Genomic DNA, 23,354 nt, shown 5'->3' with positions numbered 1-23,354 from the left:
GTGATATTTTCTTCATTCTCCTTTCTTAAGAAATTATTATTTATAAAGTCCATGCACTAATGTACTGTTGGTGAGGTTGTGAACTGACCCAACTATTCTGAAGAGCAATGTGGCACTGTGCCCCAAAGGCTTTTAACTGTGAGTCAATGAGAGCTGGAGTCCATAATTTATTGGTAATGCTGAGGAAGCCTAATCATTGTTAGCTAGCAAAATCGATGGGGTACCTTGCTGTGTTTGGCCTTCCTCAGACTCTGACTTCTGATAGGTGGAATGTTATCAAAGAGAGAGTATGACAAATTTCCTAAGATAATTAGATTTATGTTCTTGGAATGTTCTCTCTCTACCTTTGCTCCCCAAAATGATCAGCAATAGCTAATAAGTTAGAAATATTGTACAGTCGGATACATGCAGCAAATATCTCTCTATGAGGTGTACTATTTACTAATCCACATGGACAATACTCATTTCTGTATCTACACAGTCTAGCATAGTATTTCATATAGGGTAATTCATTGAATAAATGAACTGTCAGAAATCTACAATGATATTTTTTAAGTGCAGAGCTGAAAACAGTGGCTAAGATTGAATTTTCAGTCACCAAAATAGTCTTGGTGACTCATAATTTTTAGACTTTGTATGTAGAGATATAATTCTCATTTCCCTGTAGTCCCCAGAGTTCCAGAGAAATAGTTCTCATCTCTTTTCCAGGAACATATATCACTGCAGAAAAATGTTTTTGTTGACTATTTATAAACAATCACACTTCTGGAGTTACCAGATTTGTTAATTTCCAGTGAATTGTCTCTGTCCAAACAACCCATGTGGAGGGAACTCTTTCTCTGGCTTCAGATCAGCAACTCTTGTGTAATTTGTATTTTTCAAGGGTTCCCTAGATCCCTGGAAAGTTGAATGCTTATCCAAGGACATGTAGTTTGTGTGTCAGAAGCAGAATTTAAATCTAGTTTTTTCTCACTCTACGGCTGGCACTCTATCCACTACAATTTCAAGTTGCCTCTTAGATCTGGTATTATTATTCTTTGAAGAATAAGCTTTTAACCTAGCAATCATATAAAAGGAAACTCAAATAACACAGCTATATTAAAATGCAGAAAACTTGCACAAATCTTATTGTTAAATCATTTTAATTTTTTGTTAAACTTAAATGATTTTTTAATAGCCAAGTGGTTCTTAGGTGTTTTTTTTTTTTTTTTAAGACTGCATTAGGAATGGAGTTGGGCAGGGAGGAAGAGAAGAAAAAAGTGAATATACAATTATACCGATATGAAATTCACTCTGGGACCTACTTTCTTGATTTTAACTGATTGGGAATTCCTAGGATGCACCTATTATCTTTCCAATCTAATGGCCTTGAGTCTAAAAAGAATTGGCATTTCAAATTCTTCAAACAGACACCAAAATAATTTTTTTAAAGTTTCTTTAATAAGCTCCTTAGGAACTAGAAAAAATAACAACAGAATTCATATGGAACAACAAAAGGTCGAGAATTTCAAGGGAAGTAATGAAAAAAAAAATCAAATGAAGGTGGTCTAGCTGTACCTGATCTAGAACTATATTATAAAGCAACAGTCACCAAAACCATTTGGTATTGGCTAAGAAATAGACTAGTTGATCAGTGGAACAGGTTAGGTTCACAGGGCAAGATAGTGAATAAAAATAGCAATCTAGTGTTTGACAAACCCAAACATCCCAACTTTTGGGATAAGAATTCATTATTTGACAAAAACTGCTGGGAAAACTGGAAATTAGTATGGCAGAAACTAGGCATGGACACACATTTAACACCACATACTAAGATAAGATCAAAATGGGTCCAAGATTTAGGCATAAAGAATGAAATCATAAATAAATTGGAGGAACATGAGATAGTCTATCTCTCAGACTTGTGGAGGAGGAAAAAGTTTGTGTCCAAGGGAGAACTAGAGACCATTATTGATCACAAAATAGAACATTTTGATTACACCAAATTAAAAAGTTCCTGCACAAACAAAACTAATGCAAACAAGATTAAAAGGGAAGTAACAAATTGGGAAAACATTTTTACAGTTAAAGGTTCTGATAAAGGCCTCATCTCCAAAATATACAGAGAATTGACTTTAATTTATAAGAAATCAAGCCATTCTCCAATTGATAAATGGTCAAAGGATATGAACAGACAATTTTCAGATGATGAAATTGAAACTATTTCCACTCATATGAAAGTGTTCCAAATCACTACTGATCAGAGAAATGCAAATTAAGACAACTCTGAGATATCATTACACACCTGTCAGATTGGCTAAGATGACAGGAACAAATAATGATGAATGTTGGAGGGGATGTGGGAAAACTGGGACACTGATGCATTGTTGGTGTAGTTGTGAAAGAATCCAAACCATTCTGGAGAGCAATTTGGAACTATGCTCAAAAAGTTATCAAACTGTGCATACCCTTTGATCTAGCAGTGCTACTACTGGGCTTATATCCCAAGGAAATACTAAAGAAGGGAAAGGGACCTGTATGTGCCAAAATGTTTGTGGCAGCCCTTTTCATAGTGGCTAGAAACTGGAAAATGAATGGATGTCCATCAGTTGGAGAATGGTTGGGTAAATTATGGTATATGAATGTTATGGAATATTATTGTTCTGTAAGAAATGACCAACAGGAGGAATACAGAGAGGCTTGGAGAGACTTACATCAACTGATGCTAAGTGAAACGAGCAGAACCAGAAGATCATTATATACTTCAACAATGATACTGTATGAGGATGTATTCTGATGGAAGTGGATATCTTTAACATAGAGAAGAGCTAATCCAATTCCAATTGATCAATGATGGACAGAATCAGCTACATCCAGAAAAGGAATACTGGGAAATGAGTATAAACTATGAGCACTGGTTTGTTTTGTTTTGTTTTGTTTTGTTTTTCTTCCCAGGTTATTTTTAGCTTCCGAATACAATTCCTCCTTTGCAACAACAACAACAAAATTCGGTTCTGCACATATATATTGTACCTCGGATATACTATAAAATATTTAATATGTATGGGAGTGCCTGCCATCTAGGGGAGGGGGTGGAGGGAAGGAAGGGAAAAATTTGGAACAGAAGGGAGTACAACGGATAATGTTGTAAAAAAAAATTACCTATGAATATGTACTGTCAAAGAAAATGTTATAATTATAAAAATTAATAAAAAATTTTAAAAATAGCATTAAAATATCAAATTAGATTTTTTTAAATCAAAGAAGAGGTTAACAAAATTGAAATTAAAATGCATTGAACTGACAAATAAAACAGAGAGGTGAAAAAAATAAAAAAATTTTTAAAAAAAAGCTCCTTAGGGGAAGAGGTGTTTTGTTTCATCTCCAAAATTTATCCTAGTGTTTTGTATACAACATATATTTAATATGTTTGTTTACTTGAATTTGAATTCAAATTTTTTCAAGTCACTTGGGTGTGAAGGGAACTTTATACAGGATTTAGAATTTACAGTAGAGAATCAGGAAAAGAAGAAAAAATGAAAGAAGGAACTTGCATATGAAAGGAGAGGAAAGAAGATTTATCATTCAATATACCGGTCTCTTGTCTTTTCTAAGTATAAATTACTGGAACATAAATGTAAGTGTGATCAAGAAAGAAAAGTCATTAATCAAAGTGATCAAATCTCATGATAGAACCTGGGAAGTGTTGAATAACTGTTATAATAAATCACTTTGAAATGGAAATTGAAGGGATTTTCATCAATGGAAAAGAAGCTGTGGGATATTAATATCATGGAATACTATTGTATAGTATGAAATAATGAACAGGCAGAAATTTGGCAAAATTTATACAAAGTGAAGTGAGCAGAGCCAGGAGGTTATTGAACACAGTAACAGCAGCATTATGTGATGATCAACTACAATTAACTAGACTCTTTTCCACAATATAATGATCCAAGAAAATTACAGAGAACTCATGATGGAACATGCTGTCCCATCCAGAAAAAGACTGATGGATTCTAAATGCAGATTGAAGCATACTATTTTCATTTTCTTTATTTCTTTAATCATCTCCCCTCTTTTGGTTTGTTTCTTCCTTAACTATGACTAATATGAAAATATATTTTACATGATTGCACATATACATCCCATATCAAATTGCTTGCCATTTTAGGAAGAAGGGGAGAAAAAAACTTGAAACTCAAAATTTTGTAAAAATGAATGTTAAGGAAGATGAGTAGATATCCATCAGTTGGGGAATGGCTGAATAAGTTATGGTATGTAAATGTAATGGAATATTGGTGAAATGATCAGCAGGCTGATTTCAGAAAAGCCTGGAAAGACTTACATGAACTGGTGCTAAGTGAAGCCAGTGGAATCAAGAGAGCATTGTATACAGCAACAATAAGATTATGTGATGATCCAGTGTGATGGACTTGGGTCTTTTTAACAATGGTTGATTCAACAAGGACAATTCCAATAGTCTTGATCTTGAGAGAGAGCTATTTGCAAGGAGAGAGAGAGAGAGAGAGAGAGAGAGAGAGAGAGAGAGAGAGAGAGAGAGAGAGAGAGAGAGAGAGAGAGAAGAGAAGAGAAGAGAAGAGAAGAGAAGAGAAGAGAAGAGAAGAGAAGAGAAGAGAAGAGAAGAGAAGAGAAGAGAAGAGAAGAGAAGAGAAGAGAAGAGAGAGAGAGAGAGAGAGAGAAGAGAGAGAGAGAGAGAGAAAGAGAGAGACAGAGACAGAGAAAGACAGAGAGAGACAGAGACAGAGAGAGACAGAGAGAGACAGAGAGAGACAGAGAGAGACAGAGAGACAGAGAGAGACAGAGACAGCGACAGAGAGACAGAGAGAGAGAGAGAAAGAGAGAGAGGGGGGGATTATGGGGACTATATGTGGATCACAATGTAATATTTTCACCTTTTTGTAGTTTGCTTGCTTGTTTTTTTCTTTCTCATTTTTTTCCCTTTTGATCTGATTTTTACTGTGCAGAATGATAAATGTGGAAATTTGTTTAGAAGAATTGCACATACTTAACCAATAGTGGATTTCTTGCTGTCTAGGGGAGGTGGGAGATGTAGAGGGAGGGAGAAAAATTTGGAACACAACGTTTTGCCAGGGTGAATGTTGAAAATTATCCTTGCATGTATTTTGAAAAATAAAAGCTATTTTTATATATAAAAAAATGAATGCTAAAAATTGTCTTTGCATATAATTGAGAAAAGATACAACGCTATTTAAAAATGTTACTTCCTTCTCCTTGTCTCACTTTTCCTTATCTGGGCTTGGACAAGTTTTTATCTTAGACCTGTTATTAATGCATTTCTGAGCAAAGGCTAGTTCGTGACGGAAATGAGATTTTAGCAAGATTTAAAGATATAAGGTGCCACAAATAAGACAGAGCAAATTGAAGGCTGCGCATGAACATCGAAAGGAAAGAAGACCTTAACAGTAACATTGTTTTGCAGGGAATATCAAACTCCCTAAATAAAGACAAGTTTGGAACGCTGAAGTAAGCAAGGAGGTAGAAATCGGTGACAGCAAAAAATGAAAGAGATTGTAAGTCTGGAAGACAAACTACCTGCCTCCCCGGGGCGGAGTCTTGCCCCAGAGACACACCCCCGAACTCAAACTGAGCCCAAGTTCCGGCTTTGGCTGCCTGCTCCAGTGACTGACCAGAGAGCCCTCGGAGGTAGAGACCTGAAGGTTCTAACGCACATACCCAAGCACTGAGACCAGCTCAGACTCCCAATCGACCCTCTCCCACTGCTCAGGGCTTCTCTTGCTTTTAGGACATCCACTCCTCAGACCCAATCATGAGTGACCAGTCTGTCTTCGACACCGATGTCATCACCCTGACCCGTTTCGTCATGGAGGAGGGCAGGAAAGCCAAAGGCACCGGAGAGATGACCCAGTTGCTTAACAGCCTCTGCACGGCTGTCAAAGCCATCTCCTCTGCTGTGCGGAAAGCAGGAATAGCCCATCTGTGAGTATTTGGCACCTGTCCTTCCTTTGCAAGCTCCCTTTCCTCTTTCCCTTGCTAAGCAGCTCCCAGCCTCAATCACTCATTCTGCACCCCAGTCTAAACCCATGACCCTATTCCCTTCCCATGACCTCGTTTCCTTCCACCCACTTTTCTGGGCTCCCCATTCAGGGCCAGCCCACCGGTGCCCATTTGTGGCACGGATTGTTTAAACTCTCAAATCCTAGTGTGTAGTCAAAGCTTCGTTCAGTGGGCAGAAAAATTCCTGTCTATATCTCCAGTGACTGCTTTTTAGCATTGGTAGCTTTAAAGAAGCAGGCATTTTGATCTGAAAGGAACTTTCGTTATCTTACAGATTATCTTATCTAAAGGAGTTCTTTATCTTATATGAGGAAACTGGGTCGAGAGGAGATAAGTGACTTTGTGTAAAGCCACTGGAATAGAGACAGCCAAGGTCTTCCGACTTCCGACCTGTTATTTGTCAGGAGGGTGGATTAAAATGCCCTGTTCTAGTCTGAGTGGAAATCATAAGGTTTGGAGAGATGCAGAATTTGGAGAGTTTTCTCATAGGAGTGTGACTCTTATGTCCCAATTTTGTTCATAGGAGAGATGAGGGTTGCAAGGTATCTAAGGGTCTTCTATTGCAAATTCCTCTTTTTACAGATAGGCCATACTGAGATCCAGTGACCCAGGTAATGAGTAGGTGGGTTCTCTGACTCTGTTTTGATGTTGCCTTGCAAGGCTTCTTATGAGAAATAAGTGAATGGATGTTTGAAAAGTAGAAAAAGCTAACTGCTCACTGTATTATATTACTCTGGTGGCTTTGGACTTAAGGCTGACATCCATAAACATTTATTATGCATCTTTTATGTGCTAGGCACTGTATATATACATCATCTCTTTCCCTTGTCATTGATAGCATTAATACTTCAAAATAAAGCTTAATGTAAACTTGTATGGTCAAAAATCCAACTATACATGGGCAAGAGCAATTGCTGCTACTACTTTAAGCAGTTGATATCTTATTAAGCAATTGGTACTTTTGTAAATAGCATAATGAGCTAGGGGAATTTGCAAATATCTCATAATATAGCCACTCTCAAGTTTTTTTTTGTTTGTTTGTTTTTTAATGTGTAAATCCAAAGTTTTGTATACTGGCTTTACTTAATGTGAGATATACCCATGTATGTCTTTAAAATAGATCAAACAGATTTCCCCAAACTTTGTATAACTTTGCATGAAAAAGAGAGCTAAAAGGGACTTAAGAGCTAGTCTAGACCAACCCTTTCATTTTATATTTGAGGAAACTGAGAGCCATAAAGGTTAAAAGATTTGCTTAAGGGGCAGCTAGGTGGTGCAGTGGATAGAGCACCAGCCTTGAAGTCAGGAGGACCTGAGTTCAAATCTAGTCTCAGACACTTAACACTTCCTAGCTGTGTGACCCTGGACTAGTCATTTAACCTCAGCCTCAGGAGGAAAAAAAAATTTTTGCTTAAGATCACTTAGCTCTTAACATCATGTAAATATGAGATTCAGAATTTTGCCTCTAGGCCCAAGACTCAAAAAAACAAAGTTTTCCTCATTGTGTTAATCTGCTAATTAATTGCTAATCAGTTAAACAGTTAAACTATCTGGCAGGGGACAACAGTGAGCATTATTTATTTGAGGATAATCCTTGTACTTAAAAATTATTTTCAATCATACTTCTAGACCTAAAAATTGTGTAGTAGCAATATAAGCCTAAAAAGGAATGTATTCTTATATTCTGAGCTGTCTCTCATACCTGACAAAAAAAGGTGGGCTTCTCTGGATACTGCTGGAAACAGGACTGAAGGGAGAGAGATCAGTCTTTTTATTATTACCACTTAAATTTTGGTCTCAGCAGTCTTTAAAATATATTTCTGTTCATTCTTCACTTAAGATAACATTGCACAGTTATTCTTTTAAATTAAAATTTAGAGAAAGAGATTGTACCTATGATGTCACTAACAGGGAACTTCTGGGTTTAAGTTCCCCTATTCACTCATACTGATTGTGGGACACTGAATAATTAAGTCATTTAACTTCTCAGTGTTGTGTCTATCTAGAAGAATTATTATTCCTATGTCATTTATTGTTTTCAAATCATTTAATATAACATTGTTTTATTTGATCTGCACAACTAACATCCCTTCCAGCTAGGCAGTGCTAGTATTATGCCTATTTTACAGATGAAGAAATGAAGGCTCAGAGACTTGCTTAAAGTTACAAAGTTATTAAGTAGCAGAGCTCACACTTCAGCCCAAAATGTCTGCCTACAAACATTACAACATAATAGCAGATGTACTTTGAAATTAGAAAGGCTTTTCATTTGAAAAAACAAACAAAAACAACCAATTAACTCCTGGGGTCTCTAAAAGGGAAGTCAATTTTGGCTCAGAAATGCAGCCTCTCCACCTTTTAGACTCTACCCCTCTAAGTCCAGAGTTTTCTAGACATTTGTCAATAGATTAGAAAATAAATGCTTCTCTCTTTGTCTCTCTCTCTGTCTGTCTCTGTCTTGTCTCTTTGACTTTGTGTGTCTCTCATCTATAGGTCCCCATTTGGTCCTTGTTTGGCTCCTGACTGACTCAGATTAAAATTAATTGCAGTCACTTCTGCTAGGCCAGAAAACCCAGAAAGTCTTCCCCTCCCAGATTTATTTACTTATTTAGATTTTTTTTTGACTAGGTGAAAGAGGAGATTCTTTGCCTCCTCTGCTGCTACCTAGCTTTAATTACTGAATGGATGTGGCCTCAGTCAAACTGAGAATTGTTAACTTAAACCTTAACTTAAAAAAGGACAAGGTCTCCCTTTGCATCAAGGGATGCCTCTGGTAGTCTTGATCTTTATCTTGCCACTGGACCCTCTTCTCAGTCTTTTGGTTAAGATCAAGTGCAGTGTCAGTGTGAGTGTGCCAATGGACCCAACTGGGTCCAGTTGGTTCTGGATGGGAAAGTGAGGCAAGTGGTCTTGGACTGTCCTCCCTCATTCAAATCCAATTCAGTTGCATGTCACCTTTCTATTCTTCCGGAAGATAAGACATAAACCACTACAACTACAGGTCTTCAAAGTAGTATTTTCTATTTGAATGACTTAGATAATTGCTTCAAGTCTTTGTTCTGCTTGGACCTAGGAGAGCCTGCCTAGGTATTAAATTCACTGGGGTCTGGTTTTTGCTAACAAAATCCACCTGGCAGATTTTTAGACCAGCTAAAACCACTTATTAATAGTAATTTTGTGGTTTAGTAATTTTTCAGTCTTTTTAAAAATTTATTATTTCATGGGCAGGAATATTGAAATGTTCTGCCATCTTCTCCAACTTATTTTACAGATGAGGAATCTGAGGCAAACAGAGTTTTAAGTGACTTGCCCAGGGTCACATAGATAGTAAGTGTTAATAGCTGACATTTATATAATGTCTTAAGAGTTATAGCATCCTTCTCTCTTTTTTTCACAATTCAGATCAAGCACCACTTTCTCTACATGAGATCTTTCCGAAGCTATCTGTGCCCTCCCTAACTACCTTGTATTTAACTACCCTGTATTTATATTTGTATTTATTCTGCATATACTTATCTATATACATGTTACCCCTCTAACAAATAGAATTTGTTTCCATTTTAAAAAATATTAGTTTCCCTAGTACTTACTACATGGCCTCTCACATTATAGTTGCTTAATAAATATTTGTTTTGATTGATGATAGACCTGGGAATCATCCACATAGAGGTGATATTTAAATGTCTGAAAACTGATGCAGTCAAAAATGGGAGATTTCAAAGTGAAAATAGAAGCGGGATGAAGACAAGGGATGAATAAGACATGAATGATGATCAAGCAAAGAAGATTGAAAAAGCAATCAGACAGATAGAAGAAGAAGATACCGGAGACTGTATAAAAACCCAGAGAAGATTTATCAGTGAGGAAAGAAAGGGTGGTTAAGATCTGTATCTGAAAGATCCACAAGAATGAGTACTAAGAAAAAGCCATTAGATTTGGCAATTAAGAGATTATAGATAATTTTGGATAGTTTAATTTCAATTCAATGCTGAAATAAGTAAGAAGCCAGATTGCATTGGGTTAGCTAAGAATGACAAGAGAAATGGAGGCAATGAAGTAAGAGAAGTATAAGTAGAAGCAATGAGTAGTCATGATTTTCTCAATGAAATTAGATGATAAATGGAGGATAATTGATAAGTTCAGGATAATAGCTAACAGGGATGGCAGTGTCTAGTGAGGATTTTTTTTTTTTTGAAAGATGGGAAATTGGAGCATGTTCATAGATAACAGGAAAAGAATCCTTAGAGAGGGAGAAAAAAAATTTGTGAGTGCGATCTAGTAGAGAAAATGAAAATAGAATGAGATTGAAATTACATGTAGAAGAATTGACTTTGTTAAGAAAGACTTTTACTCAAAAACTAGACTAAAGGAAGACATCATGGGGAATAAAGTCAAGGGAATAAAATAAAGGGAAGAACAGGAAGCATTCAGTGATGACCAGAAGAAAGGAGAGACAGAGTTGGAAATCACAAATATAATCTAAAATAATATGTGATCAGTTTTAAATTCTTTCTTAGATTTTCATAGTTAACAGAATGGATTTTATCTAGTCTAATTCTCAAAACTGTAGCCCACTGATTAGTGTCAAAAACTAGAAACCAGAATTCAGATTTATTGGTTGCTGGTCACCATATTATAAATATATGACTTTGGACAAGATACCTGAATTCTATGGGCTTCAGTCTCCTCATTTGTATTTGTTTGACTCAATTTACATGGTGTTTGAGAATTTAATGAGATAATTTAAGTAAATAGAACAATACTTCAAATACCTGTGATTTCATCAGTGAGGGTCCACTTTTACTCTCACTTTCTGCTTAACCCAATGCAGTCTGGCTTCTGACCTCAAAATGGTGAAACGGGACTGTCCAGAATTATCAATGATCTCTTAATTGCCAAATCTAACCGTCTTTTTTTCAGTTCTCATCCTTACTGACCTTTCTGCAATATCTAATGCAGTTAACCATTCATTGATATTATTTTCTCTCTGAGTTTTCATAATATCACTTTCTTCTGGTTTTCCTATTTATTTGTCTGACTTCATACTCTACCAGTGTCAATCCATGACAACAAATTGTTTTTAAAGAATTTCTGTGAAAACATTTCTTTCTTTTTTTCTTTCTTCCTCCCTCCCCCATTCCCTCCCTATCTCTCTCCTTCTCTCTTCCCCTTTCCCTCCCTCTCTCTGTCCTTCTTCTTCCTTTTTTCCCTCCCTGTCCCTTTCTCCCCCTCTCCCTTTTTCTGTATTCTTCTCTCTCCCTGTCTCAATCCCTCTGTGTCTGTCTGTCTGTCTCTTTTCCTCTCTGTCTCTCTCCCTTTCACTACTCTCCCTCTATCTCCATCCCTCTCTTTCTCTGCCTCTCCCTCTTCCTGTCTCCCCCCTCTCCTCTCCTTTTCTCTTTTTCTCTCTCCCTTTCTCTCCTTCTCACTCTTCCTCTCTCCCTCTCCTTTTCCCTCTTCCCCTCCTTACTCCTTGTCCCTATCCTTTTCCCCGTCTCATTTCGCCCTTTCTCATTCTCCCTCTCCCCATCTTCCCTCTCATCCTCTCCATTTCTCCCCCTCCTTCTCTCCCAACTCTCCTCTCCCTTTTCCTCTCCCCCTCCCTCCCTCTCTGCCTCTCTCCCTTTCTTCTTGCCCTAAAAACAGATTTGTGCCATAAAATATCTCCTGTTAGACTTTGTATTTAATGAATATCCTTTAAGAATCACCAGTGAGAAACCCAGTAATTTGGACACTTTCCCACCTTTCCTCACCCCACCTCCTAAAAATAATAATAATAAAAAAAGATAATAAGTTACTCCAGTTTAAACTTTGGAACCACTGAATTAATGTTAAACTAATAAATGGCAAATGATCACTTTCTGGCTTTTGGTGTTATGATTGGTGTTTATTGACATGATTAGATTTTGGACATTTTCATCTATCAAGGTTATAGTTATTGAATTCCCCACTTGCATATTTTTGAATTATGAATTTTAGTTTCCACCTCTGACCAGAACCACACTTGTCTAGTGAAAAACAAGGCTTACTTGCATTGACATCAACTTTAGGGTTGAGAGAATTTTTTTCTTTCTTTCAAACTTACATAAGTTGTTGTCTTTGTTGGTTTCAAAGTCCTCAACTTGTTTCTGAGTTGATCCTTGAACTTGTAAGACTGGTTGGTCCATCTGTGGTTAAAATATCCAGTAGTTGTCCTATGTCCATTTAACATACTTTTTGACCTTAGTCAGCCAGGTTAAAAGATTACAATTCTTGCCATTTCTCCTTTTATTCTCTTTTCATGCAAGTCAAGCGTGATGAAAACAACCATTTGGACTTTAGAATGTTATTCAGAGTGCAGGCACTCCTCAATACCTGTTCTGAATTCAAACTTTGTCATGACAGTATTAGGAGAGAACTGGTTCTTATCAAAAGTATTGGCTTTGATACAGGCAAACTTAAAAAGCTATTTTAATAAATGTTAGAAATCCTGGTCACCAGTTGCCTTATCTGTGGTGCTTCATAAATAAAATAGAAACGATTTTCCTAATCTATACAAAAACAAAGATGTATTTTAGGACTGTCTCCCTTTGAAATGGTTCTGTTAGTTTTGTGGTTATAGGGAGATTAGAAAAAATATATTCTTAAACAAAATAATAGAAGATTAAAACAAAATCCCATCTATGCCTGGTCATAAATTAATATTTTGCTTTAACAAACAAACAAACAAAAAGCATGACAGGTTTAGGTGGAACAGTGGAGAGAACACTGGCCCTGGAGTCAGGAGGACCTGAGTTCAAATGGGCAAGTCACTTATCCCCACTTGCTCCCCTTCTGCCTCACCCCCCCCCCAAAAGAAAAGATTTTTATAGAGGAGAATAATCTAAATTTCACACACACACACACACACACACACACACACACACACACACACACACACCTATCTATTTGTGTGTTTCCTGTAGGAATATTTTAAGTTTCAACTTGTGTCACTGATGAGCCCATTACTCATTTTATAAATTTGGGTGAGCCACGTTTGTGGCTTGGATTTCTTATTTATAAAATATGGCAATTGGATTAGATGGCCTTCTAAGGATCTTGTCAGTTCTAAAGTTGTAAGTAAAAGATGAATAATGGGTGAAATACAAAAGACACCCAAGTTTATATCTTAATAGGTTTATTTTCTTTAAGTTTAAGATATTGGCTGTGAAGCCAACTAGTTTGAATAAAGTTTTTCCTTTACATTTTAATACATTTACTTTCCCCCAATTACATGTAAAAACAAAGTTTAATATTTTAAAAATGTTTTTTGGAAAGAAGTTTTTAAGTTACCAATTATCTCCAGACCTTCCTCCCCACATTGAGAAGGCAAGCAATTTTATCTAGGTTATACGTACATGTTAGTCATTCTGTGAAAGAGAACACAAAAGAAAAAATAAAAAAACAAACTCATGATAAAAAAAAAAAGTAAAGAGAAAATATGCTTCAACCTGCATTCAGATTCCTTTAGTCCTTTCTTTGAAGGAGAGGGTTTGAGTTGTGAAGAAGGTTCCTTTGCTGAGAGAAAAGGTCTGAGGAAAGGGGAAAGATTTGTAAAATAGCTTCTTTGGAGAATTATTTAGAGTCAGAGAAAAAGAAAAAGGATTGCCATGTAGCAGCAAAGGCCTGGTAAGTATCAAATAATAAATTTTTGGTGAATTTCAGCAGCATGGTTGATTTTTTTTCCCCCGTCACACTTGAATAAGAGATTGCTAAGAATAAGTCATTCATAGTTGGTTGTCATACAATATTGCTGTTAACTGTATACAATGTTCTTCTGCTTTTGCTTATTTCACTTTGTATCAGTTTATGTAAGTCTTTCCAGGTTTTTCTGAGAGCATCCTACTTGTCATTTTTTATGGCACAATAATATTCCATCACAATCATATAGAGAAACTTGTTCAACCATTCTTCTATTTATGGTCTTCCCCTCAATTCCCAATTCTTTGCCACCATATAAAAAACTGCTAAATATTTTTTGTACATATAGGTCCTTTATCTTTTTTTGTTTTCTATCTCTTTGGGATATAGACAGTGGTATTTCTTGGTCAAATGGTATGTGTGGTTTTATAGCTTTTTGGACATAATTCCAAATTACTCTCCAAAGTCGTTGAATCAGTATACAGCTTCACCAATAGTGTATTAATATCTCAATTTTCCCACATCCCTTGAGTGAAATTTTATTTTCGTGCTCTTACATACAAATATTTAGTAACATTCTATTGCAAATAACACCTATATAAGTTTCAGTGAAATATAAATCAAATCCAGAGCATCTTTTCCTTACTAATATCCTCTGTCTGAGGCCTTTTCAGTTAGATAGTACTGTTTTTTCAGGGGGAGGGAGGAAATGGTTGTGGTGCTTTGTTAGATTCTTTCCCAGAAAATTAACTAATGACCAAGAACTTAATCCTTATGAGAGTAATGCTAAACCTCTTCTGTTTCTGGGTCTACTTGAAGTATAGAGGAATGTTCTTTCTCCATAATTAGAGGGTGGGTGGAGATTGTTTCATTCTTTATAACTGCATCCCTAGGACAGAGTCTGGCACATAATAAATACTTTAAAAATGCTTGTTGATGGATCAACATATTCAGATCATTCCACTTAAATCCAACTAATCTTTTTGATTCTAAAGGTCTTGCATTTTTACCTGATTAGTGTTCAATCTTTGTCACGTAAGTAATTATATTAAATTGTGTCCACTGCACCTCTAGCTGCTTTGTCCTCCCTTTGGGGAATCCAACATCAGCAGCCCCCCAGTTCTAAGGCAGGAGAGAGGCTAGAGTGATAAAAGGCTCAGAAGAAGCCTACGAAAAAGAAGATTTCTGTGATAGTCAGGGATACTGATGGAAAAAGGCATTCATTTAACTTTTTAAAAGCCTTTCACAACTAGACCTTGGACTACTTTTCTGGTGTTGTTATGCATTACTCCTAATGAGTAATGGCAGGCATTTACTAGATACTGAGATACCAAGACAAAAATGAAATAATCACTGCTTTAGAATAGTTTATATTCTATTCCTTCTTCTTTTCACTGATTCAAGAAAAAACTGATTTAAATCCTCACCCCCAGTTTTAAATACAAAGTATATAGAAACTGTGTAGCCACAACAGATGCCATTACATTTTCCAATTGTTGTACAGTCTTCGTTACTTGACTGCATGTAACTGAGAATGGAGGTAGGAGTAGACATTCAATTGAGGCCCAAGGATTCCCAAATGGGGCAGGGTTCTCAAATGCCTCAATATGGAGAAGACTCTTTTTCTAATGTTCCTACCATTACCATCAATGGTCACAGTCTGGCATATATTTAGATTTAGTTTTTAAAAAATCTTAGAATTGGACTTCAGACCTTTACTGGGAAAATTTTTTTGACCATTGTGTAGACATAAGAGATTTTATCCTCAAGGTAGAAGGATGTGTGTAGGAGTTTCTCCCACAGTTTCAGACTAACCCAGTGGGAAAGCAACCAAACGCCTGGGGACCTGCAGATAAAATCAATCATTTCTAAGACAAGGTGGGAAAATTCCCATAATATCAAAATGATAGGTCTCATTGTTCATTTATTCTTGCTCTTTCCCTAACAATTCTCTCTAAAAAGGGGGGAAACTGAGACAGTGGCATTCTGTGGGTAATCTGATTCAGCTTTATTTGTTTTTTTCTGGAAAGGAGTTGGGGATAGGATTGGGTGGGACATGAGTTCCATGTGCCTGATTACTTTCTTACTTATATAATATAATATATTGTATATTTACTTAATTATATTAGAGTAACATTATCTAGGACTTTGACAGTCTCCAGATGTCCTTCTCTCAGAAATCAAAAAATCTCAGAAAGAAAAACACAAGGAAACCATTTGGCACAGGTATAGTGTTTGATACTATAAGCAATCAATCAACAAGTATATATTAACTACTTTCTATATCCCAACCATTGTGCTAGATGTTAGGGATGGAAGTACAAAGAATCAAACAATTCCTACTCAAAAAGAACTTTCATTCTAATTGGGGAGACAGCAAATACATATAAAATCTATTCTGCTTAAATATAAAGTTTTACACATGTATATACATACATACATACATACATACATTTTGTTTGTCCTTCATTTTTGAAGAGAGCTAATGACATCACAGGGCAATATATACAAACATGTTTATATACATGGAAGGCGTTTTGGAGTAAGAGACTGGCAATTGGGGTGAATCAGAAAAGATTCTGCCTAAGATAAAGGAAGTAAAGGGTTCAGTGAGACATGGGGAGAGTGGATAGAAGTCAAGTTTTGCTGGATCATTTACTGCAGTAGGAGAATAATGACCAATGAGGTTGGAAAGATAGATTAGGGCTGAGCTGTGTAAGATTTTAAAATTGAAATAGAGGAGTTTAATTGAATTGAAGCCATTGGTGTATAGGTATATAATGGATGTGCGGTACTTTGAATATTGCAAGATGTTCCTCTTCCACTGTTACCATTCACTCAAACTACCTCTGGCTGTGTTCTCCCCATTAGTAGAGGATTAGTGACCAGAACCCATGTTCCAATTAGCTAACTAATCTCAATTAACCTTTACACATCTTTTTTTTTAAATTAATATTTCTTCCAATTACATGTGAAAGCAATTTTAACATTTTCCCCCACATTTCTAGTTCCAAACTCTTCCCTTCCCTCTCTCATTGAGAAGATAAGCAATTTAACATACATGTGTAGTCATGCAAAATATATCCATGTGAATCATGCTTATATAGCTATTTTAAAAAATATTTACTTTAAAAAGAAAGGAAGAACAATTGTACAAACATTTTCCCCAGAATATCCAGGGCATACTTTCTACTACACCACCTAGTCTCTGAAGAAATAAGCTTGAAACTTAGCTTAGTTCTTATGTAGCATTGGTCCTGCAAATTCATGTCCTAATGTAGCCTGACTACAAGATGAAACTTGCTGTTGGGCGAGTATCCAGGTCACTCCCCAGAATAATTTCTTGCTCCCTGGACCATCAATGTATCAGTGACAGAGAAATCTAGCCTGGATTCTGCCTCCCACATTCCTGAAACTCCTGAAGTCCGAGATTTAATCCTTTGACCTGAACTTTTTCATGAATAAAGGAGTCTCTAACCACCTTCAAAAAAAAATGAACAGGGCCTCCAAAGCCCATCATAGAATCTTTTCTTCAATATATGGCTAAATTGGACTATTTATAATAAGAACTCTTTAGGCATTGTCTATCATTTGTCTCTCTAGGACACTTTTTGCATCACTACAATTCTTCCAGAAGTGGATTTCCCAGGTTTTTTTACATGGGGAGTTGTCATCCCAGGTCCTTTTCACATGCGCCAGACCCACAGTACTTTCTGATCATCATTTCTTCCCTTGATACAACTTTAAAAACTTCAAATGCTTTTTGTCATCCTCATACTCATTAGCTTTCCTCACCAGTCACATCTCTGAGTTTTATGGCTCAGGATATTGCTCTTAAAGAATCATGTCATACATCCTCTATTACTTGACCTTGCTTCCATCATTTATACATATTTTTTAAAAATTCAGTGAATTACTTTGTATTCACATCTCTTTCAACAACTCTTAAAAATTTCTCTTTGCATCTTCAGAACTCCAGTCTTAAGAATTTCCTATTTCTCCTGAAATAACATTTTCTATTAGGATTTTAATTGAAGGGAGCCTACCTATCCTTTCTTTGAATCTTTTGACATTTGCTCTCCCTAAATCTAGGCACTTATCCTCTCTGAGCTTTAGGTTCTTCAGCTGTAAAATAGAAACAATGGTACCTGTTTTAGGATTGTTGTGAAGGAAGTACTTTTGATACTTTAAGGTACAATATAAATGAATTATGATTATTGAATACTTCCTCATAAAAGCTCTGTAATAGAATGAGCTCTGAATTTGTCAAATCCTAATACTGCTACTTTATATGAATGAATCTTAACTAAGTCACTACTTTTCTCGGTTTCATGGGCCTCAGTTTCCTCTTCTCTAAAATGGGAACATTGGAATAAATGATTATGAGGGTTCCTTACTGCTCTATGATCCTTTGAGAATGTTGCTAATTTTGTTGAGCTTGGTTTTTTTGGGTTGGAGTAGAATAGTTGGTTCACTCTCATGTACTGAACAAGACATGCCACTTTGTCCCTGAGGACTGATCAGGGGAGCAAACAATCTTATGAAGATTTCAATTCTAGGTCTATTGGTGATTCTTTGGAAATCATTAGGTTGTCAGCTCTCTGATACAAATATGGTTAATGAACATTACAGGAGAGAATAAGTAAACTGAAAGCAAAAATACTTTAAAATTTTTCAAAGTATCAAAATCCATGATAGCCAATAAAATCATTTAATCTCTGATTCCTCAAATTTAAAATGCTTTGTGAGCTTTAAAGCATGATATAAACATTAACTATGATACTTATCAGTAATTATTTCAATAATAGGAGAAGAATGAATATGTAATTATTGCTGGAAATGAGAAAATCCTGGGGGTCTTCCCTTTGGAATCTCATAAGCTAATTCTTGTGAATGTTCTAATATCACTTTGGTAGATGAATAAAGAATTTGTCACTTAGGTTGAGATACAAAATTGGTAAAATTGGATGGCATGTACCAAAATTTGGGTACCTGGAGATAACCTGTGATACTGAACCATAGAAGATAGATGTGTAGCCTTCCTAGAAGCTCTAAATAGATGAAAAGGAGACCATTATTTTAAAAGTCAGTCTACTTCTTGATGCCCTATAATTAATGACTTACAATTGCCTCTGTGTGGTAAAAAGATTGCTAGATTTGGAGGCAGGTCCCATGTCTATTGCATACAAGCTATATGAATGTGGGAAAATCTTTCAACTAATTTGTGCCTAAAATTTCTTCAGTTGCAAAATGGGAAAATTACTTTAGAGGGTTGTTGGGTGAAACAAATAAACAATCTAGGCAAAGTGCTTCACAGACCTTAAATGGTTATATAAACACAATTAAATGAAACTTTTTCATCATAAGCATTAGGTCCTTTCACCAACTGACTTCCCTTTGAAAGGCAAGCCGTTAAAAAGACCAATGAGACTAGGAGTCAAGGAACTAGATGATCTCTAACTTTTTTTTTTCCAGTTTTAAGATTCTGTGATTTTTAGGACTTGAGCTACCATCTTCCTTGAATGTTAGATTTTCACCTAAGAAATCTTTCCATATCTGTTGATTCATTCTCTTTTATATCTGAGCCTGGAAGAGCCTCATTTCTCTCCCCCACACTGTTTCTTCCTTCAGAACTTTATTGGATTTCTTTTGAGGAAAGTCCATCCATGCATTCATAACTTATATATCTTGATTGTCTTTTTTGTTTTCAGTTTTGTTGTTTTTGTTTTCCTTCTAGTTATGGAATTGCTGGCTCTACCAATGTCACTGGTGACCAAGTAAAGAAGCTGGATGTTCTCTCTAATGACTTGGTTATTAATATGCTAAAGTCATCCTTTTCTTCATGTGTTCTTGTGTCAGAAGAAAATAAAAATGCCATAATAGTAGAACCAGAAAAAAGGGTGAGTGTTTTCTTCTACCATGAAGATGGTTTTGTAGTATATTTTCTTCTGTGTTTGAAAAAAATCTGTGATTTCACTGGTTTGGCTTTTCTTGGTTCTCTTCTTACCTTACTGTCTATTCTATCTTCATAGAGTGATCTTTTGCTGGGTCATCTTTCACATCCTGTTCTCTAACTGGGTATATTTCTAAGGCTCTTCCCTTCTTGTTATACTACCTCTTTGGGTTCATTATCTCTCATGGATTCATGGATAACAAATTTTAATCAATAGAGTAATAATTATCTATTAATCAGTCAATACTCTTTAATTAAGCCACTGGACTCAGATGGCTCTGGAGGGGAAAGTGAGGCAGGTGACCTTGCCAGCCCTCCTTCACTTAAATCCAATTGACTTGTATGTCACAGCCATCACCTCCTGATGCTGTAGTCTTCTTTGAAAGCAAAGGACAAACATCAACAAGCACTATGTTGCGCTATATGCTCAACATTGTGCAGGGTTCTGAGATACAAATAAATATAATCCCCACTGCTCTCAAAGGTCTTAGATTTTATCAAAGGAAACACTTGTAACTTGTAAATGTATTTGTAAATACTGCATATATGTATGGATGTGTATATATGTGATATATGTATGTGATTGTGAATTTGTACATGTATGTACATTTAGCAGGATTTTTGCCCTAACTTACCTGTAGCAATGTTATATATGAGAATGGGAATATGTAGAACAAAGTAATGTGTAAGTGCTCCTGAGAAAAAAAACAAGCCAAATTTTCATCCTTCAGATTATTTGATTTATATTATTAATTATAATAGGGTCAATTAAGGGGTATACTCTAATATTATCTTGTAAATTACCAAAAATATAGATACTATCTCATTAATTAGTTCTGAGGCCCCAGCCTGATTATATATATTTATACACACACATGTTTCACATAATTATATATGTATTACAAACACAGATATATGTAATATATGTATATATAGGTACATGCATTATCTATGTCTGTATGTACACACAAACATATTTTTATTTATACATATATATGTACTATATTGCTTCTAGTTTTTGTCCTTGTGGCCTTTTGATTTTGAACTGTGTTTAGAGTACAGCTTCCTTAGTGAAGAAGCATTTCAGCTCTTCCTTCCTGATTTCACTTCTTTCTTAACCTTAAGCAGTTATGTGATAGCATGAAATCTTGACCAATAGAGTTTCATGACATGACCACATGTCCTAATACTGTTTCCTATGCTTCATCAGATTAAACAGATTTTTATCACATTAACTTAACTAGGGAGATATTTCATAGTGGATATTGGACTCATGCGGCACTTTCTTCTAGCCTGAAGATATATCCTTGTTGAGATATTCCTGTAACTTATCTTATCTTCCTGGGATAGCTGTACCTGGCACATAGGAAGATTGATTTAAAGATGAAAGTCACATTAGAGACACTGGAGTCTAATTCCCTCATTTTATACAAGAGGAAAGAGAGGAGTTAAGTGACTTACCTAGGGTCACATCAGTAATAAGAGTGACTTTTGAAACCAGGTCTTTCTACCTCCACAATCAGTGCCTTATCTATTACCAACTCTCAAACAACTCTTAAGGAAGGATACAGTTGAGAGTCTGGTCCTTAATTTTACAGATTCAAAAACTAAAATGTTTCATTTACCTAGGAGTCATCTAACCATAGAAGCTTGATTCATAAAAATCAAATTCATAAGAGATTGATTTAGAAAGCAGAATGGATGCCAGCTTACTAATTCTTAATAATGAACTAATATTTGGGCCATGAACTAGAACGGATTACTTTTATAAGGTACTTTCTCCTGGTGAACAAGCCTGCCCATGAGAAGAAATTAGAGATCAGATAATTAAGTAAGCATAGCTGTGTGACTTTGCAGCAAGTCACAACTTTCCTGGGTTATCAATTTCCTCAAATGTAAACTGGGGGGGTTAGACAGGGCTTCCTAACCTTTGCATCATGGATCCCTTTGGCAGTCTGATGAAATCTATGGATCTCTCCTCAGAATAATGTTTCCAAAAATATAAAATACATAAGATTACAAAGAAAGCCAATTATACTGAGTATCCCAGAATTCTTAATAAAGTTTTAAGCTTAGATAGAATAGAACAAACATGGCTTATAGGTAACTTGTTTGTTGTTTGTCCTTTGTATTCAAAGAGGACCTTAACGCCAGGAGGTAATGCCATGACATGCAAGTGAATTGGATTTATGTGTGGAAGGGCTGTGCAAGGTCACCTGCCTCACTTTCCCCTCTAGAGCCATCTGGGTTCAGTGGTGAGATATAGATCAAGACAATAGGAGATGGCCCTGGATGAAACTAATACCCAAGAGAAGAAGAGAGCAAGAGTACAACATTAAGCTCTTTTTCATGAATTTGCCACTTGGCCCAGATAAACTATACCTTAAAAAAAGTGGGAAAAAACTGGCATCTATGATTGCTGAGCAGTACTGCATAAAGAATCATGGAGAATATAGACTTGGATTTTATTGTTCAGTCACGTCCAACTCTTTGTGATCCCATTTGGGGTTTTATTGACACAGATACTGGAGTAGTTTGCCATTTTCTTCAGCTCATTTTATAGATGAGGAAACTGGGGCAAATGATTTATACAGCTTGGAATTGTCCGAGGCTGGATTTGAACTCAGGGCTTCCTCCAAGACCAGTGCTTTATTTGCTGTGCAACTCAGCTTCCCCAAGAACAATCATTGTTCAGGGTTTTAAAAAAAAAAAAAAAAAAAAAAAAAAAAAGGAGGGGAATATAGTTTGCAAACCATAAGCCAGTGCACTGAACTTAAGTTCTAGATAAAATTCTAGAAGGAATGGTTAATCTAAAAAAGAAAGCAATGAAAATGAACTTTAATCTCATTTTCTTCATTATTGGAATGAAAGGAAAGCAAAGGAAAGCTCTAGGTATTCCCTAAATAGATAGTAGAAGAATATTAAACAAAGCTTACTATCTTTCCCTTGATACAGGAAATCCAGGTTAGATGATAGGACAAGTTAGGGAATTTTAGAAATGGTTGAGTGGCTAGACTGAGATTGTCCTGAATAGTCTGATATAAATTGGAAGGAGATTTCCACTGGAGGGTTCTAGAGATCTGTACTTAGACTTATATAGAGGGCTGAAGCTCTGAAAAGGTGTGCTTGAATCAGACTCAGAATACTTGAGGCTAATTACCTATTCCATGAGAGATAATGGCTCTATAAACATATATTTAGGTGATTGCTCTCCTAATGATTGGAGCCTGCTGAATGTTTGGTCGTGAGGTAATCCTAGGCAAGGATTGGAGGGTGGAGGGAGAGAAGTCAGAGTCACTTGGTGGCAGGACAAGGAGGAGAGAGGCTGGAGACTCTAGATTCCAGAATCCAAGTTACCTCTTTGGCAAGCTGTGTGGCAGCTTTCCTACCTCCTTCAAAGACCAAGGACTTTGATTTATCCTGACTCTAACTAATCCTTAGGCCCTCTAGGGACCTAGCCCATACTTTTCAGACTTATGCTGATTAACATGTTTAATAATGACTGAAATAGAGGCACAAATGGAAGAATTGTCAAGTAGATGGCAAATATTTGTAGATGGTGTAAAGCTGGGAGTGATAGTTATTACATTGGATGATAGGGTCATGATCCAAAATATCTCATCAGGCAAATCTAATTGACAAATCTAATTTGAGTTCTGTAGAATCATTCCCCAATTAAATGATCAAAGAATATGAAAAAGAG

At 36.0% G+C, this 23,354-nt stretch overlaps 1 protein-coding gene across 1 annotated transcript in view; it reads left to right on the top strand.

Moving 5' to 3' along the window:
* Positions 1-5,587: 5,587 nt before the first annotated feature.
* Positions 5,588-23,354, top strand: part of FBP1 (fructose-bisphosphatase 1) — a 33,049-nt gene continuing 15,282 nt past the window's right edge. Inside the window, exons 1-2 of the mRNA XM_074281674.1 lie at positions 5,588-5,961; positions 19,436-19,598. Of these exons, the coding sequence (XP_074137775.1) occupies positions 5,792-5,961; positions 19,436-19,598 (333 nt within the window). The 5' untranslated portion in view covers positions 5,588-5,791. The remainder of the gene's footprint in view (positions 5,962-19,435; positions 19,599-23,354) is intronic.

Source organism: Sminthopsis crassicaudata, chromosome 1 (genome assembly GCF_048593235.1).
Source record: "Sminthopsis crassicaudata isolate SCR6 chromosome 1, ASM4859323v1, whole genome shotgun sequence".
NCBI lineage: Eukaryota > Metazoa > Chordata > Mammalia > Dasyuromorphia > Dasyuridae > Sminthopsis > Sminthopsis crassicaudata.
The sequence above is the reverse complement of the archived record's forward strand: the minus strand, read 5'-3'. Positions and strand labels throughout refer to the sequence as shown.